Source organism: Vipera ursinii, assembly GCF_947247035.1.
Source record: "Vipera ursinii genome assembly, chromosome: 5".
Taxonomy (NCBI): Eukaryota; Metazoa; Chordata; class Lepidosauria; order Squamata; family Viperidae; genus Vipera; species Vipera ursinii.
The window spans coordinates 6,530,324-6,547,205 of record NC_139518.1 but is presented as its reverse complement, the minus strand read 5'-3'; the positions used below and the strand labels follow the sequence as shown (position 1 = coordinate 6,547,205).

The 16,882-nt window shown below is 47.9% G+C and overlaps 1 protein-coding gene across 1 annotated transcript in view; it reads right to left on the bottom strand.

Annotated features, from left to right (window-relative positions):
• Nucleotides 1-215: 215 nt before the first annotated feature.
• The window catches only part of PSMD2 (proteasome 26S subunit ubiquitin receptor, non-ATPase 2), a 37,482-nt gene continuing 20,815 nt past the window's right edge, over nt 216-16,882 (bottom strand). The window contains exons 10-21 of the mRNA XM_083363907.1: nt 16,105-16,211; nt 13,248-13,375; nt 12,568-12,655; nt 10,466-10,628; nt 8,717-8,818; nt 8,335-8,480; nt 7,139-7,222; nt 6,455-6,623; nt 5,017-5,111; nt 3,469-3,595; nt 686-804; nt 216-505 (exon numbers count right to left, since the gene is read on the bottom strand). Of these exons, the coding sequence (XP_083220033.1) occupies nt 323-505; nt 686-804; nt 3,469-3,595; nt 5,017-5,111; nt 6,455-6,623; nt 7,139-7,222; nt 8,335-8,480; nt 8,717-8,818; nt 10,466-10,628; nt 12,568-12,655; nt 13,248-13,375; nt 16,105-16,211 (1,511 nt within the window). The 3' untranslated portion in view covers nt 216-322. The remainder of the gene's footprint in view (nt 506-685; nt 805-3,468; nt 3,596-5,016; nt 5,112-6,454; nt 6,624-7,138; nt 7,223-8,334; nt 8,481-8,716; nt 8,819-10,465; nt 10,629-12,567; nt 12,656-13,247; nt 13,376-16,104; nt 16,212-16,882) is intronic.

The window sequence follows — 16,882 nt, the reverse complement described above, 5'->3', positions numbered from 1 at the left end:
AAACGAAGCTAAAAAAAACAAAACACCCCACATTCATTTTACAGCTGGATGGTCATTTCAAGCTACAGGTACTACCAAGCCTCAAGGATGCCCACAGACAACTCCGGCTGAGGGGTTTAAGGCCTGACTCCTTCAAGCTTTACCCTCCCAACCCCTGCTGCCAAAATAAAAGAGCTCGCATCCTATTTTCACCCTTAAACAAGAAGAAGCCAGTCTTTCTCTGAAGACAAATTTATTTTCCTCCGACAAACGCTTTTTGTAACAAAACAAAAAAAGAGAGAGAGAGAACAGCTCCCAACCCGCGTCCCAACCCCCAGGCAATTCAGACATCGTAGTTGGGATTCTTGCGCAGGATTACAAAACCTTCCAGGATAGGTGTGACAGGGATGTGCTCTTCGGTGGCCAGCTCCGCCCGCTCGCCGTGTGCCAGCAGCACCGGGGTAGTGTGGGTCTGGAAGCCGGTAATCGTCTTTGGCTTCCCAGCTTGGCCCACCACATCCACTGCCTGCGGGATGGGGCCAGGCGGTTAGTGGTGGCAAAACATCCAGACAACCATCGTCCAGTCCAAACCCCAGGTCCCCGCAACAGGCACAAAATACGCAAGTGGTCCAGGGTCCCCAAATATCCTCGGGACCCTCTCCACTCGGACCATCCCTGGCAGGTTGCGCTTTTTGAGACCACTTACCTGCCCCACTCTTACGGATACTGGCAGTGGACGCAACTCCTCATCAAAAGTCACAAGCATGCGTGGTTGCATGGCAGCCACGAGGCCGTAGAGCACGTAGTGGGACTTCCCAAGGATGACTAGAAGAGAAAGGAAGACAAGGGACAAAGCGTGAGGAGGCTGGACCAAAATGGACCTAATAGTAATAACAACAACAACAACAACAGATGATATGATGATGGAAGGGACCTTGGAAGTCATCTAGTCCAGGGGTCCCAATCCCCTGATCCGTGGACCGGTACCAGGCCGCAGCATGCCAGCAACTGGCCTGCACAAACAAGCAAAGCCCTATCCGTGGGATGCAGGCAGCCCAGAAAACCACACTTTCTGGTCCGCAGAAAAACCTCTCTCCATGGAACCAGTCCCTGGTGACCAAAAGGTTGCGGGCCTCTGATTTAGTCCAACCCCCTGCTCAGGCAGGAAATCCTATACCATGTCAGACAAATGGCTGTCCAGTCTCTTCTTAAAAACTTCCACTGTTGGAGCATTCACAGCTTCTGGAGGCAGGTTGTTCCACTGGTTAATTGTCCTAACTGTCAGGAAGTTTCTCCTTAGTTCTAGGTTGCTTCTCTCCTTGACTAGTTTCCATCCGTTGCTTCTTGTCCTGCTTTCAGGTGCTTTGGAGAATAGCTTGACTCCCTCTTCTTTGGGGCAGCCCCTGAGATATTGGAACACTGCTATCATGTCACCCCTCACCCTTCTCTTCGTTAAACTACACATACCCAATTCCAGCAACCGTTCCCTATGTTTTAGCCTCCAGTCCCCCAATCATCTCTGTTGCTGTTCTGTTCATGTGACAGTAGAGTAACACGCTTCTTGTGAACGACAGTTTCAAGTCCAGACTTTACTTGGGTGCCTTTTGGTTAATTATTTTGCCTGAAGCCAGTCCACCTCACAAAATTGCTCTTGTGGAGGTTAAGTTAGGGATGATCTACTCTGAAAGCTACTCTGGGCTCCCAGGGGGAAAAAAGGGATATAAATGCAATAAATAAATATCACTGAAAGATGCCTCACATCTCACTTAGATCCTATGCCATAAACACAGATGGAGTCAGCTACATACAGTCCCCGGGAAGGGACATACAAGCAAAAGAAGTGATCTCTCCGTTGCTTTGTATTTTGCCAAGGAGTGCTCTCCCCATCTGGCGCAAAGTGACGTGGCTGTAACCAAGTGTTTCTTACCGAGCCCAAATGGTAAAACAGGACATGACTCAAATGTACAAAAAGAGTCATCTTAATATAAGGGACTGATTAGATCAGGGGTCTCCAAAAACCTGGCCGCTTTAAGAGTTGTGGACTTCAACTCAGCATGGCTGGCTGAGGAATTCTGGGAATTGAAGTCCACAAGTCTTAAAGCAACCAAGTTTGAAGACCTCTGGTGTCACGGTTCCAACAGGTGAAACTCTTCGAAGAACTTCGAGGCATTGCTTACCTTGCAAGAATCTTTATTCGAGGAGTAGGGCATCGGCACGTACACAGGCGAAGCCAAAATCTGAATTTCCCCTCCCCTGAGCACGTAGTATCAAAGCACAATTCCCTCCTCTCATTAAGAATCAGAAATCACATTCCCTAATTAGCTGGAAATGCTGGCTTTCCCTCCAGTTCTCCAACCCGCCATTTCTTATCATCTCTTCTTTCAAAAACCTTGGTTCTCACACTAGTTACAGTATGGTTATGCCGAACTAAACTCCCATGCATATTCCTCCTCCGTCCCCACCCATTATCATCTAATTCTAACTCTTAAGAGTAAAACATAAGAAGGAAAATGGCAGCATCTCCAATGTTGTCAAACTAAAGAACATCCGATGTTAGCGGCGTTGACACCTGGCTTAGATCAACTAATAATAACAGGGCCCTCTGAGATCGCAACTAGGATTCTTACCTGGCTATTTAAAAAAAAACACAAAAAACAACAAACAGACAACCAACACAGGATGTGTTTCAGGGGCAGGGATAGGAGGAGACCGAAAGGTGCTAAAATGGCTGCTCCTCTCATTGTACCATCCTTAATCTGACATCCTCCCCAAGTGGCAGGTTCAGTTAAGCAAGGCAACCTTCTACCTTGACAGAACTAGAGAAAAGGTGTTTCCAGGACTGGCAGCAAGTTGCCCCTCGGCTGGTAGCGGCATCAGCGGATCACTGGGAACGGTTGCTGGAATTGGGTATGTCTAGTTTAATGAAGAGAAGGGTGAGGGGTGACATGATAGCAGTCTTCCAATATCTCAGGGGCTGCCACAAAGAAGAAGGAGTCAAGCTGTTCTCCAAAACACCTGAAGGCAGGACAAGAAGCAACGGATGGAAACTAGTCAAGGAGAGAAGCAACCTAGAACTAAGGAGAAACTTCCTGACAGTTAGAACAATTAACCAGTGGAACAACCTGCCTCCAGAAGCTGTGAATGCTCCAACACTGGAGGTTTTTAAGAAGAGACTGGACAGCCATTTGCCTGAAATGGTATAAGGTTTCCTGCCTGAGCAGGGGGTTGGACTAGATGACCTCCAAGGTCCCTTTCAACTTTATTTATTATTATTATTATTATTATTATTATTATTATTATTATTATTATTATTATTATTATTATTATTAATTATTATTATTATTCTGCAACTACGATTATAAATATGGGACCCCAAGCCCTTTTTTCACCTAAGCTTCTCTCCCCTACCCCATTATGGGAGGGAGAATCTTTAAACAACGGTGCCTGCTTTGACCGGCTAGTCTCCAGAGAATCCAAGAAGACACTTACTGTTACGCACATCCAGGAAAGACACCAGCACGGTCAAGAGGCCAGCCACAGCCACCTGGCTCATGAGCTGCCGGTCGCTGTGGTAAGGGCAGAGAGTAAGTGTTCCTTTGCCAAGGTGGGTCAGACCCTGCACAGCAAAAATAAAAAGTAGAGGTTGGTAAAACATCCTCCCGAACGTGACTCAGGCAATCGCTTGTCAACACTAACTCCACAGGCACCGAACAGACCAAGAGGCTTACTGTAAGAATCGGGGTGAGGGGGGGAAATCTTTGCCAGTTGCTCCCCGCTCATAATGAGGACTCAGCTTCTCAGTTTCCTTCCACAGTTGTCAGTCGTTAAGTACTATACTGCACCAATTAATGGTGAATAGAGGGAATTTTGAATTTTATTTTTTTATTATATTTTAATTCCATTTATATCCCGCCCTTCTCCGAAGACTCAGGGCGGCTTACAAGCTTAGCAGTAGCCTTCATTCTATGTATATGCCTGCTTATTAGGGCTTTCGGGGGCCCCAAGCGGCATTTTTACAAAGTCAGCTTATTGCCCCCAACAATCTGGGTCCTCATTTTACCTACCTCGGAAGGATGGAAGGCTGAGTCAACCTTGAGCCTGGTGGGACTCGAACCTGCACTAATTGCAGGCAGCTGGTGTTACTTAAGGAGGCATTAGCCCACTGCTCCACCAAGGCTCAGTGGGAAGGAAGGAAGGAAGGAAGGAAGGAAGGATGGATTCAGGCCAGGAGGTATTCAGAGGATACAATAGCAATAGCACAGACTTATATACCACTTATATACAGCACTCTCTGAGCAATTTACAATGTCAGCATTACTTGCCTTAGTTTGCATATTGCCCCCAACAATCTCAATCCTCATTTTACCGACCTCGGACGGGTGAAAGGCTGAGTCAACCTAGAACTGCCGGTCAGGATCGAACTCCTGGCAGCGGGCAGAGTTTGCCTGCAATACTTCGGTTTAACCACTGCGCCGCCAGGGCTCCAACCAAGTAGCCTTCTGCCCCATCAGGTTCCCCAGCTCCTCTTCTCAACAAAGAAGGGAGCGAAGAGATTGTAACATCACCCCCTTCCCCAGGACAAGCCAAGAGTGAAATCCTCTTGCTGCCTCAGGGTCTTCTGATTCTTCCCCATCTCTATTCATCTCCCATCCAGAGATCTGTTAACCGGGACTATAAAACTCAGCGTGATCCCTTGCAAGGTCTCCGGAGGAAAAAACTTTACAAGAGGACATAAGCACAGAGCTCCTTGTTTTTTTTTCATCGCCAGCCTGAAGTACGCTAAATTAAAAACGAAGCCTAAACTTTATCAGCTGGAGAAGAGGAAGATTTACCAAACACTGCTAGCAGGTGGTCTGCGGTGCGGTCGGTCTCAGGCACGAGCCAAGGGTAAGTCTCTCGGGGTACGGCGAGTGGTTAAGTTAGGCTGTGCTTAGCGCTACCGATGAATACTGAATATTCGGCACAGCCTAATAGTAAATATACTCATTTCATCTGAGCTTAACAATGCCCCGGGCAGAGGTTGGACTGCTCCATTACCTGAGCTAATCGGACCATGAAAAGGTTATTGGGATCCTTAGCGTGATATTGTGCCAGCTGTCTCAGCATCGCAGCCAGGCGAGCGTTGTTGGTACCTATGGGTACAGACACATAGGGTCAGCCAAGCAAAACAATACAAAAAAGGAAAAAATGCTTGTGTGTGTGTGTGTGTGTGTGTGTTGGGGGAGAAAGCGAGGTTCTGAGAGGCCGGCCTCATCCATGAAACCCGTGCAAATGAACCTGTCAAACAGAAAATATCCAGAAACTTTCAGCTCGATCGCTTGGTTTTGAAATCACGCTACATGGAGAATAATCACCGAAGTGAATGCATCAATCAGGTGCGTCGGGTACTTTTTAACTGCACGTGATCCCCACGAGAAAGACCCCAGGTTCAATCTCCAGCAACAACTTTAGGCTATGCTAGGAAAAGCTTCGCGACACCTGGAAAGATGCTGCCGTGGGCGCCGTGTAGAGAGCAGGGGTCCTCACCCTTGGCCGCTTTAAGACTCGTGGACTTCCAACTCCCAGAATTCTGGGAGTTGCAAGTCCACAAGTCTTCAAAGTGGCCAAGGCTGGAGACCCCTGGTGTAAGAGAAGAACAACTGGATAATTTGAAATGGCATGGGTAGCTTTCTACACCGCAAATCCCTAAGTCTCCAAAGGCCCCAAGGCTCTGTTTTTGCTACAATAGACTAACTTTACCACCGCCGCCATAGAAGAGCCCCAAAAGGAAATCGGCTAGAAACCAATCCAAGTTGGATTCCTATTTCAAAGCTATTCTCGAGTACTGTTGTATATCCAGCTGTGCTTCACATGGCACTTGCCTGGGTCTCCACTCCCCTTTGTAATTCAGGAGTGCCTTGTTGTATGGCCATCCCTCTTCCCTTCTCGCTGCCTTGTCCTGAAAATGCCCCACACGCTGAAGACATTCATTTTATGTCAGCTGGCTCTTTCGAATCTATTTTAGACAGGTAAGTCCTCCAGTTACGACTGTAACTTGAACCCACCATTTCGGTTGTAGTTGTGACGGTCATTAAAGCAAGCCACTGTGTGACCAGACCCGATACCATTTTGGAGGCGGTGGTTAAGCAAAACGTAGCCCTGTTAGCTAGGGAGTGTTGTTGTCGTTGCTTTGCTGGAAACTGGAAGTACGTGACCGTTTCCAGCAAAAACTTCACAAATTGCAGTCAAGTGACTGCGGGATGCTGCAAACAGCTAGAAAGGCAGGCCAGACAGCCCAAAATATGGATATATGACTGGAAGGAAGTAGATGCTACTTCAAATCTGGATTGCACGTAGCTTTTTCAAGGACCCTCGTAAGTTCGAATGTTCTCACTGAGCAACTGGTCGTAACTTGAGGACAATCTTTAATGCCTGCAGTAGGCATCTCCAATCACCAGATGTGCCCTCCCTTCATCCATAGCCCGGACAGGCTTACCACTGCCCACCATGCCCATGGCGAAGATAGAGTTGTAAGAAACCTCAGGGTCAGCATCGTGGGAAAACTTGCTGAGCGTGTCGAGGATGTTGAGGCGAGGGTTGGACACAGAGATGAGGGCCAGAGCTAACGGGACAGCTCTTCGAAGAGTTGGTTCCCCATATCGTAGCTGCAGAAGAAGAGGACCATTAAAGCACCAGGGTCTCTGGCTAAAGACCACCGTGGCCTCCAATCCTATCACAGCAACACACTGCGGACAAAGATAAGCTCCTTGATCACAACTGTGTCTCCCCAGAGACCATCCGTCACTTAATGGAGTAACAGAAAGTAATTACAATCACCCAGAGGAGGCTTTTTCGAAAGGCAACTGGATTTGAGTTCCCACCTGAAGAAGCTTCTTGGATGAGAAGGGAAACCTCTTCGAGGAAAAACCAAGCCCAGTCGCCTTTTGAAAAAAGCACTTTGGGGACAAAAAAAATGTTACCTCTGCTCCCGCTTTCTTGGCATACAAACATTCACATTTTGAACCTCCTCCAGAGATAAGTATTTAAAAATGAACTGTAATAAAAGGGCAAACAGTCTCGCTTAGAGAGTTCGTTTACATCCCAGAGGGAAACGGAAGTCTTTACTACCTCCTCCCCAACAGCAAAAGAGCATTCCTGTTGTCTCCAACCTCATACTCACCAGATGACCAAAGGTCCGTAGCGCCATCTCTGCCCCGATCTCCTCGCCCATAGCAATGAGCGCAATCCCCAACACTGCCACACCCTGCAGAAAGGAGAGACCTCATTTGAAACCACAGGACGCCTCAGAACGTCGCTAAATAGGATTTTTTTTTAATTGGAGAATAAGTGTGCCGGCTCAACTCCTCAAGGCAAGACAAACCAAGCTATACTCAGGTTTTGTTGTAGAACAGGGGTCTTCAGCACGCCTGGCTGAGGAATTCTGGGAGTTGCAGTCCACAAGTCATAAAAGAGCCAAGTTTGTAGAAGGTGAGTGGAGAGAAAAGCAGGCTTACTATACTGCAGACATGTCAAACACAAGGCCTGGGGGCTGGATCCGGCCCACGAAGTGGTTTCATGCGGCCTGCGAAGCCATCCTGGAAACAGTGAGGGAACAGCCCCTACTGCCTTGGCCCTGGCCCAGAGACCCTCCTTCTGCCAGAGACCCTCAGATCTCTCCCACTTCTGCCCAGGCCCCCATAGGCACCCTTGATGCGAACGATGTAGAGTTGGCCACCCCCACCCAGTAGGCCATACGCACTCTAGCCACGCCCACCCAGTAGGCCACGCCCACCCTGGCCACACCCACCCGGCTCCTTGAGGGCAACCACAATGCTGATGCGGCCCTCAATGAAATTGAGTTTGACACCCCTGCTATACTGAGTGTAAGGAAACGCTCAGCTTGCTGACAAGCCACGACATCCCCCAGTTTTAACCAGGGTTCTCTTTTATTATATGATTCCAAGTGTGCAAGTGTCGAATTTGGAACAGGGCAGAATTCCCTCTTCTCGTAGTTGGATGGATAAAGGCAAATGAATTTTGGCGGCTTAGGGCAAGGTGGCTGCGGAATGTTTTTACCGACACCTGGACGAGTTTTTCAGTGCCTCCTTTGTCTCTCTGCTATCCTCGTAGCTAGCAGAAAAAGGAACGATGAATGCCAGACAAGACTCAAAAGGGTAGCTGAACAGCGCCACTCCGGTGTTCCTATTATTTTGGAACACCTCTACTTACGGATTACGGCTTAAAAACCACCAGGCAACAATTCAGTTTTTGTGCTGTTGAACTCAACACCACATATCGCCTTTTCAGTGTCTATTTTGAGGGTCTAGCGATCTCAAAATGCAAGTTACAAAATAAAAAACTGACTTAAACCACTACCTGGTGGGCGCCCATGTCAGCCGAAGCCTCTTTCTTTTCTTTGTCCTTCTTCTCCTTCTTCTCTTTCTCCTCCTCCTTCTCTTTGGAATCAAAATGTTCGCTGCAGATATGGAGAAGCTGCTGAACCTTCAACACGTTCCCAGATCCTGGAGGGAACACCACAAACTCGTGACCAAATTCGCCCTGCGAGCGTCACGGCGCTGTATTTTTCTGGCTTGCGCACGTTGCGTGCTCTGCTGGGGAAAAACCCCTACCGGGGTGAACTTGCCGTGCAAATTCAGGTGCTAGGGTCTTCACCTGAGTTCACTGTGCTGTGTGAATGCAGACCGGGGAATAAAAAGGACAGGAATCTCCCAACGTCCCATTCCCACACCAGACTGACCTGCGTAGGCACAGATGTCCACCAGGGTGTTGGCAAAGCTACGGAAAGGTTCAGACACAACCTGCAGGGCAGCAAGGATTGCTTCAATGGCCTCACCCTTTCCTGTTTAAAAAAAAAAAAGCCGGTACAAAAATACTTCAGCATCCAGTCAAGTGACTAATGTTCTATCGGGACCGTCTGAACAAGGAAGAACTTCTACGTCCGTTGCCCAGCCCAGCCCAATACAGGTAGGTCCTCGACGTACGACCGCAACGGAGCTCCAAATTTTCACCACTAAGCAAGGCAGTTGTTTATAGCGAGTCTTACACCATTTTGGGATTTTTTTTATTTATTTATTTTTGCCAGGGTTATTAAGCAAAACCCTGCAGTTGTTCAGTGAATTATGCAGTTCGTTAAGCAAATCTGGTTCCCCTCCCCCCCCACACACACACTGACTCTGCTTGTCAGAAGCTAACTAAGATGGATCCAAGTGACAACAGTCCTGGGACCCCAGGACGGACGCTATTGACTCTGGTTGAATACGTGCCGGTTGCCAAAGTTTGATCACGCGACTGTGGGATGTCGCAACGGTCACAAGTGAGGAAACTGGTCACAGGTCACAACCGCTGCTGTTGTAAACTTTGAACGGTCATTAAAAACAGATGGTTGTAAGTTGAGGACTACCTGTAAAATCAGCGAACAGCCTCCTGAGAACATACAGGCTTCAGACAACGTAATATGATGCTGTATGGCATGCGTGCCAGAGGCGGCACTCAGAGCCCTCTCTATGGGCATGCGCGCCATTGCCCCAGACCCGCCTTCCCCCGTGGCCCCCTCACCAGCAGCCCCCTGGAGGAGAGTCACCCCCGAGCGTAGCCCGTGTGGAGCAGCGCAGCCAAAGACATGGCAGCTGAGCAGCGGGGAGAAGACTTTGTCCTCACACCCGTCACGGGCAATTGATGCTGCGGGGCGCGGGCGGAGGGTGTGGTTGCCATGGCTCTGCTGGGCCGCCTGGGTGATCTGTGGCGGGCCCTGGAGGTGGTGGGTGGCCCTGCGGGTGGGCGGGCTGGACAGTTTGGGGGCATTCAGTCTCTAAAAGGTTCGCCATCACTGCTCTACCCTATCCCAAACCCCCATTTCCCTAACCCTCCTTTTTAACCCTATAAAAACTAATAAAAAAATCAAAAAAAGAGAAAGAAACAAAGAAATAAATAAAGAGCCTTGGTGGAGCAGTGGGCTGATGCCTCCTTAAGTAACACCAGCTGCCTGCAATTAGTGCAGGTTCGCATCCCACCAGGCTCAAGGTTGACTCAGCCTTCCATCCTTCCCAGGTAGGTAAAATGAGGACCCAAATTGTTGGGGGCAATTAAGCTGACTTTGTAATAATGCCGCTTGGGGGGTGAATGAAAGCCCTAATAAGCAGGCATATACATAGAATGAAGGCTACTGCTAAGCTTGTAAGCTGCCCTGAGTCTTCGGAGAAGGGCGGGATATAAATGGAATTAAAATAAAAATTAAAAAAATTCTGGGCTCCGTTCTGATCGAAGGCTGGGGACTACCTGTTACGGCGTTCTTTCCATTTTCCTTCCAACTTAAAATTCAGAAATGGTGCTCTTGTTTTGAGGGGGTGGGGATGGGGAGAAGGGGCAGCCCGTTCGCCGGCAATTATGATGCGCCTACAATTAGCACTCAAGGGCAATTCTATCACCGCCCTCTTGCGGTGCAGCATCTTTTCCGACATCCGTGGACCGTCCCAGCGAATTCACTTACCCAGATGGTTCAGGCCCAGGCCAAGAGGCAGCCATCTGGCGTAGGTGTCCTTCAGCTCCGTCTCGGACTTCTCCATAATGGTTTGGAGGATGGTGGAGGTGACGTCTCCGTTGCAGGAGCCCACTGCAATGATTCCGCAGGCCAGGGCTGTCACGCCAGCCACCTGGAGAGAAAGAGAGAGAGAGCCCAGTTCATCACCTTCACGAGCTCGTAAAAGAACAAAACAAAAAAAAACAACCCCACACAGATGCGGGGGAAAAGTTATCAGGCGGATTCTTGCAGGAAAAGGCTATTTTTTTACGAGCTAGAGCCAGGGCTCTTTAAACTTTTAAGACTTCTGGATTTGAACTCCCGGAATTTCTCAAGACAGCTGCGTGGGCCTTGGTGGAGCAGTGGGCTAATGCCTCCTTAAGTAACACCAGCTGCCTGCAATTAGCGCAGGTTCGAGTCCCACCAGGCTCAAGGTTGACTCAGCCTTCCGTCCTTCCGAGGTAGGTAAAATGAGGACCCAGATTGTTGGGGGCAATTAAGCTGACTTTGTAATAATGCCGCTTGGGGTGTGTGTGAAAGCCCTAACAAGCAGGCATATACATAGAATGAAGGCTACTGCTAAGCTTGTAAGCCGCCCTGAGTCTTCGGAGAAGGGCGGGATATAAATGGAATTAAAATAAAAAAAAAAAAAATAAATAATTCTGGGAGTTGGAAGTCCACCAGTTTTGCTATCGACTGTCCTCAGAGCATTTTGTGAAACAGCCCCACTTAGATAGACCAGGGCTTTTCAACCTTTTCACCCATTGTGCCACTTTTAGGATATGGCAACATCTGAGTACCACCAGTCGCCTAGCAAGGTGTCAAAAACTTGATGACCCAAAAAAAAAAAAAAGAAAGAAAAAGAAAAAAAGTAAAAAAGTGATGAAATAATAATAATAATAATAATAATAATAATAATAATAATAATAATAATAATAATAATAATAATAATAATAATTTAATTTCTATACCGCCCTTCTCCCGAAGGACTCAGGGCGGTGTACAGGGCAATACAATAAAATACAACATACAAAAATTAAAAAAATATTAAATATTACAGCCCAATTCAATACATTAATACAGTAACATTAAAATACCCCTAAACCCATCAGACCAGGCCGGCTTGTTCAAATAAATATGTTTTTAGGTCACGTCGGAAGGAGCGAAGGTCGGGAGCCATCCGGAGCTCCACCGGTAAACGGTTCCACAGGTCTGGCGCGCCCACAGAGAACACCCTCCCCCTGGGGACCGCCAGTCGACACTCTTTGACCGACAGCACCCTAAGGAGGCCCTCTCTGTGGGAGTGCACTGGACGAAGGGAAGTTGATACAGGTAGTCCTCGACTTACAACAGTTCACTTAGTGACTGTTCGAAGTTACAATGGCACTGAAAAAAGTGCCCCCCCAAGCCACAGCCGAGCAGGACACCTGCCTGCCCGCCCGGCGGCGCTCTTCCTCCTGACCGAGGTTTCCATTGTTGTGAGCATTTCTGTTGAGGATTGGCAGTGGGGGTGGGGTGGGGAGGGTGTCTGGTTTTTATTCCCGTCTGCAGGGTGGTTGCAGCAGGTTTTGGTCACTTCACATGACCCTGGGACACTGTGACCATCATAAATATGAATCAGTTGCCAAGCATCTGAATGTAAATCACAAGACCCTGGAGATGCTGCAACATTCAAGTGGACCGGCGCTTCTTCTGGGCTCAGCAGAAGTGCCAGGATCAGTGCCGAGCTCCAGCTGGAGCCTGGCGTTGATCCTGGCGCTTCCGCTGAGCCTGGTAGCCCCGAAGAAGCGCTGATGCTGCTGCTTCCACTGAGCCCTGACAGCCCTGCAGCTCCAGCCGTCTCTTGCTCAGGCTTGTGTGGTGCTGCCACCAGTTCAGTTTATTCCCCTCCCCCACTACCATTTTTCTAGGATGGTCGCGTACCACCTGCCAGGTGCCAATGTACCACAGGTGGTACCCGTACCTCTGGTTGAAAAGCCCTGAGATAGACATCAAGGATCTCCAATTCCATATCCTCACTCCGTTCCCACAACAGAGTTCTCAGCCGATTTTTAAAGTTTCTTCTCTCTCACCTCCATGCTGGATTTGGAATCGCCCATCACAGGAAGCAGCAAGGTCAGGACATCTTCTCGGTTGGATCCCGCGTAGGCCAGTCCCAGCCTGCCAGAGAGAGCACAAAATGATTTGGGGTGGGAGCGCGTGCGTGTGTGCGTGTATTCAAACCCGCAAACAAATTTTGCTGAAGCCATTTTTTAGTTTCATTTCCGGTTGCCGCAGAATTGGGAGGGGGAAGGTGTATTCTTCAGCTAAGACAAAACAATAAATATTCCTGTGGGAACCAAGGTCATTGCTGCCTGGGTTTTGGCCAGAACGTCCCTTAGAAAGCCTGCCAAAGTAGATTATTGGCGAATGTGATTTATGACATATTGCTGGGATGGGAAGTTCAACTTTGTAACACTGTAACTTTTGGGAGGCAGCGTCAGTCTTGCTTTCGCTTTTGATCCTGCTGATACCACGTAGCGAAGTAAATATGTTCTTTAAGGAAAACCTTTGCCTAGAACAGGGGTAGGCAATCTTGGCTCTTTTATGACTCGTGGACTTCAACTCCCAGAATTCCTGAGCCAGCTCATAAAAGAGCCAAGATTGCCTACCCCTGGCCTAGAAGTTCTTTTTTTTTATTCTGTATATCGGAACCATGACGTGCATTCTGTGCTGCCTGAGGAAGAAAACGGAAGAGCAGGCAGATCCTCACCCAAAGATGGCACCGATGCGCATGGTATTGCTGTTGTGAAGGATGTAGTCGGAGAGCAGCGCAAGGGCTGGGTCGCACTCATTCCTCACCCCAGAGTTCACAATGCCACAAGCCAGCAGAGCCCCTGACTGGAGGAAAGACAAGGAACACACGGTCCAGAATACAGGATACAACAAGAGACACATCTAATGTTGAATGAGCCCCCCCCCCCGCAACCAAATGTGTTCAGGCACGAGTGGAAGAGGATCGACAGCACGAAAATGGAGTTGTAGCACTTTTTATATCCATATGAAGCATTAGGAAAAAAAGGGGATTTCAGTGCAAAGGACCCGAGAGCAACTGATCCATCTTAAAATGCCTGCATCCCACTGATGTCGCCAATGTGGCAACAGGCATGGCAGAGGGAAAACCGCTCGGAGCTCAAGCACCAACACTTGGCCAAATGTTTTAGATTCAGTCCCTACATCTCCGCAAAGAGTGAGGAAATGTGGATATGGCTTCCCCTAGAACGTTCCAGAAGGTGGTCAAGACAAAGAGTTTTCCAACAGAGCTTTTAACTTAGGATGCACGATGGGTGAAGCTGGGTATCTGCAAATTTGGCTATGGAATTACCGTAGGTGTCAACACTGCTAACATCGGATGTTCTTGCTTGACAACACAGAGATGTAGCCTTCCTTTATGTTATATTATATTATATTATATTATATTATATATATATACATATATACATATATACATATATATACACACACACACACACACACACACACACACACACACACACACACACACATATATATATATATATATATATATATATATACAAACTCGTATATTACTTTTAGAGCTAGAACTAGCAGACACGGGGGAATTAGGGAGGATGTATCTCAAGACTTGGTAATAAGAGAAGAGAAGAATTTGGCGGGGTTGTTAAAACAGCAGGGAAAGTTTGCATTTTAAACTAATTGGAGAATGTGATTTATGACGTTTCAATTTAAGGAGGGGATTGTGCTTGACACGATGTGTTCAGGGGAGGAGAATTCAGATTTTGCCTTCTAATATGTACGTGGTGAAGCTATGCGAGTATAATAAAAGATTCTTTAAGGTAAACAATGCCTTGAAGTTCTTTGAAGTACTGCATTTGTCTGAAACATGACATTAGGTTAAGGTCTTGGGTTTGGATATCTTATTTGCTTGTCTTGTAAATTGACAGGACTACTTGAGGAAGATGTACAGGTAGTCCTCTACTTGCCACCACCATTAAGTCCCAAATTTCTAGGGTTCAGCAAGACAGTGAAGTGAGTTTTACTCCATTTGAAGACGTTACTTGCCACAGTTGTTAAGTGAATTGGTTAAGTTAGGAACAGGGTTGTCAAGTGAAACTGGTTTCCCCGCCGAGTTTGCTTGTCAGAAGGTCTCAAAGGTAAGTCAGAAGACCCCGGGACATTGCAACCGTCATAAATACACGCCAGTTGCCAAGCATCCAAAGCTTGTGTGACCATGAAGATGCTGCTATGGTCGTAAGTATGAAAAACGGTCATGCGACACTTTTTTCCCCAATGCTGTTGTAATTTCAAAAGGTCACTAAACAAATGGTTGTAAGTCAATACAAGTATATAAGCCCTGCTAACAAACAGGTACACAAACTCCTGAAACCCTGGAGACCTAACTGTGTGGGTCATAAAGGTAAAGGTTCCCCCGCACACGCGTGCTAGTCGTTTCCAACTCTAGGGGCTGGTGCTCATCTCCGTTTCAAAGCCAAAGAGCCAGCGCTTGTCCAAGGACGTTTCCGTGGTCATGTGGCTGGCATGACTAGAGGCCAAAGACGCACGGAACGCTGTTACCTTCCCACCGTAGTGGTCCCTATTTTTCTACTTGCATATTTACGTGCATTCGAACTGCTAGGTTGGCAGAAGCTGGGACGAGTAACAGGCGCTCACTCTGCTACGCGGCACTCAGGATTCGACCCGCCAAACTGCCGACCTTCTGATCGACAAGCTCAGTGTCCTAACCCACTAAGCCACCGCATCCCTATGTGTGGGTCATAATGTGACATAAACTGATTGGTGGAGAGGTAAGTTTTTATATTAGCATAAAACAAAGTTCTAGTTATTACTCAACTGCGGGCAAAATGCCTCAACAGGTGGTTAATAGATGGCTAACTTGGGAAGGTTAAACAGGATTTAGAATCACTTATCTGTGAGAAAAGCTGTGACACAGGGATTAGAATGCAGTTACTGCAAGCTACTTCTGCTGACTGCCGGCTGCTGGCGGTTTGGCAGTTCGATCCTGACCGGCTCAAGGTTGATTTCAGCCTTCCATCCTTCCAAGGTTGGTAAAAGGAGGACCTAGGTTGTTTGGGGGGAAGGCAACTGGGAATTTCAGAGCTGTAGACCAGATTGGGAACGTGGAAAAACACTGTGGGACAAAGTGACATTGGAACGTCTTTGCATCCGTGCAGTTTTCTTGGCTGTTATGGAGACAGAGTTTCTCAACAACCTCGTTCTAGAATGTTTTTTTTTGTCCAAGTTTGTAATCTAGTCCACAGCCCTGAAACACCTAGGTCAGGGGTAGGCAACCTTGGCTCTTTTATGACTCGTGGACTTCAACTCCCAGAATTCCTGAGCCAGCATGGCTCAGCTTGGAAACCTCTCCCTTTTCCCTCAGCATGGCTGGCTCAGGAATTCTGGGAGTTGAAGTCCACGAGTCATAAAAGAGCCAAAGTTGCCTACCCCTGTAGGGCCTCTCCATCTAAATCCTGCTCTACAGTTGAGCCTAACCCATTGTATTTTTTTTATCCCTTTGTGATTAGACTGCTCCCCGTGGAAGCATTTAGGTTAGGAATGGGGTTGCTCACCTTGATGTAGTCTTCTGAGGAGTACAGGTACTTATCAATCTGGGTAAGGCCCCCATCCACATCCCACAGGAGGATCATGCCCAGCGAGGCTGCAGCACTCAGCATCCCTGCAGAATAAATGGGAGTCAAACCCTGCATCGTGGGGATGCCAGCATACTTTACAAAGTATGGCTATTTTTTAAAATTAATTTCTGTTTTACTCCCCGCCAGCATTAACCAACTCTGGGCGATGGACAGCTGGAGAACATCTCGCCTCCATTCCTCCCCAGCTATTCACAAATATGTTGCAATTCCTGAGGCTGTCCTAATTCGCATACGTAGGGGAGGGGGGGGGTTGCTCACCCCTGCCTTCATTCCAAGCAGTCAATTGTTTAAGCTCAGTTCAAGGCACGGGAGAGAAAGCAAAATGCCTGAAACAATGGATGAGTGGGAAGGGAAGCCGGCAGCTCCTCCCTTTGTAAAAGTCCACCGGCCACTGTAAATATCAGGAGAAGACCAGAGGATCGGGCCTGCAAAAATCCAGATGGCCACTAGAGGCAGCCAAGAGATACAAGTACCTCTTTGTGGTCATCTAGGCCAGGGGTCGGCAACCTTAAACACTCAAAACAACCACTTGGACCCGTTTCCCAGAGGGCAAAAAAACCACTGGGAGCCGCAAAACTCGTGCGCGCGCACACAAGGGGGGGACTTAATTAAAGAGTTTAATTAAAAAGAAATAGAGGCTGCTGTGCATGAGTTCTCTCTCTCTCTCTCTCTCTCTCTCTCTCTCTCTCTCTCC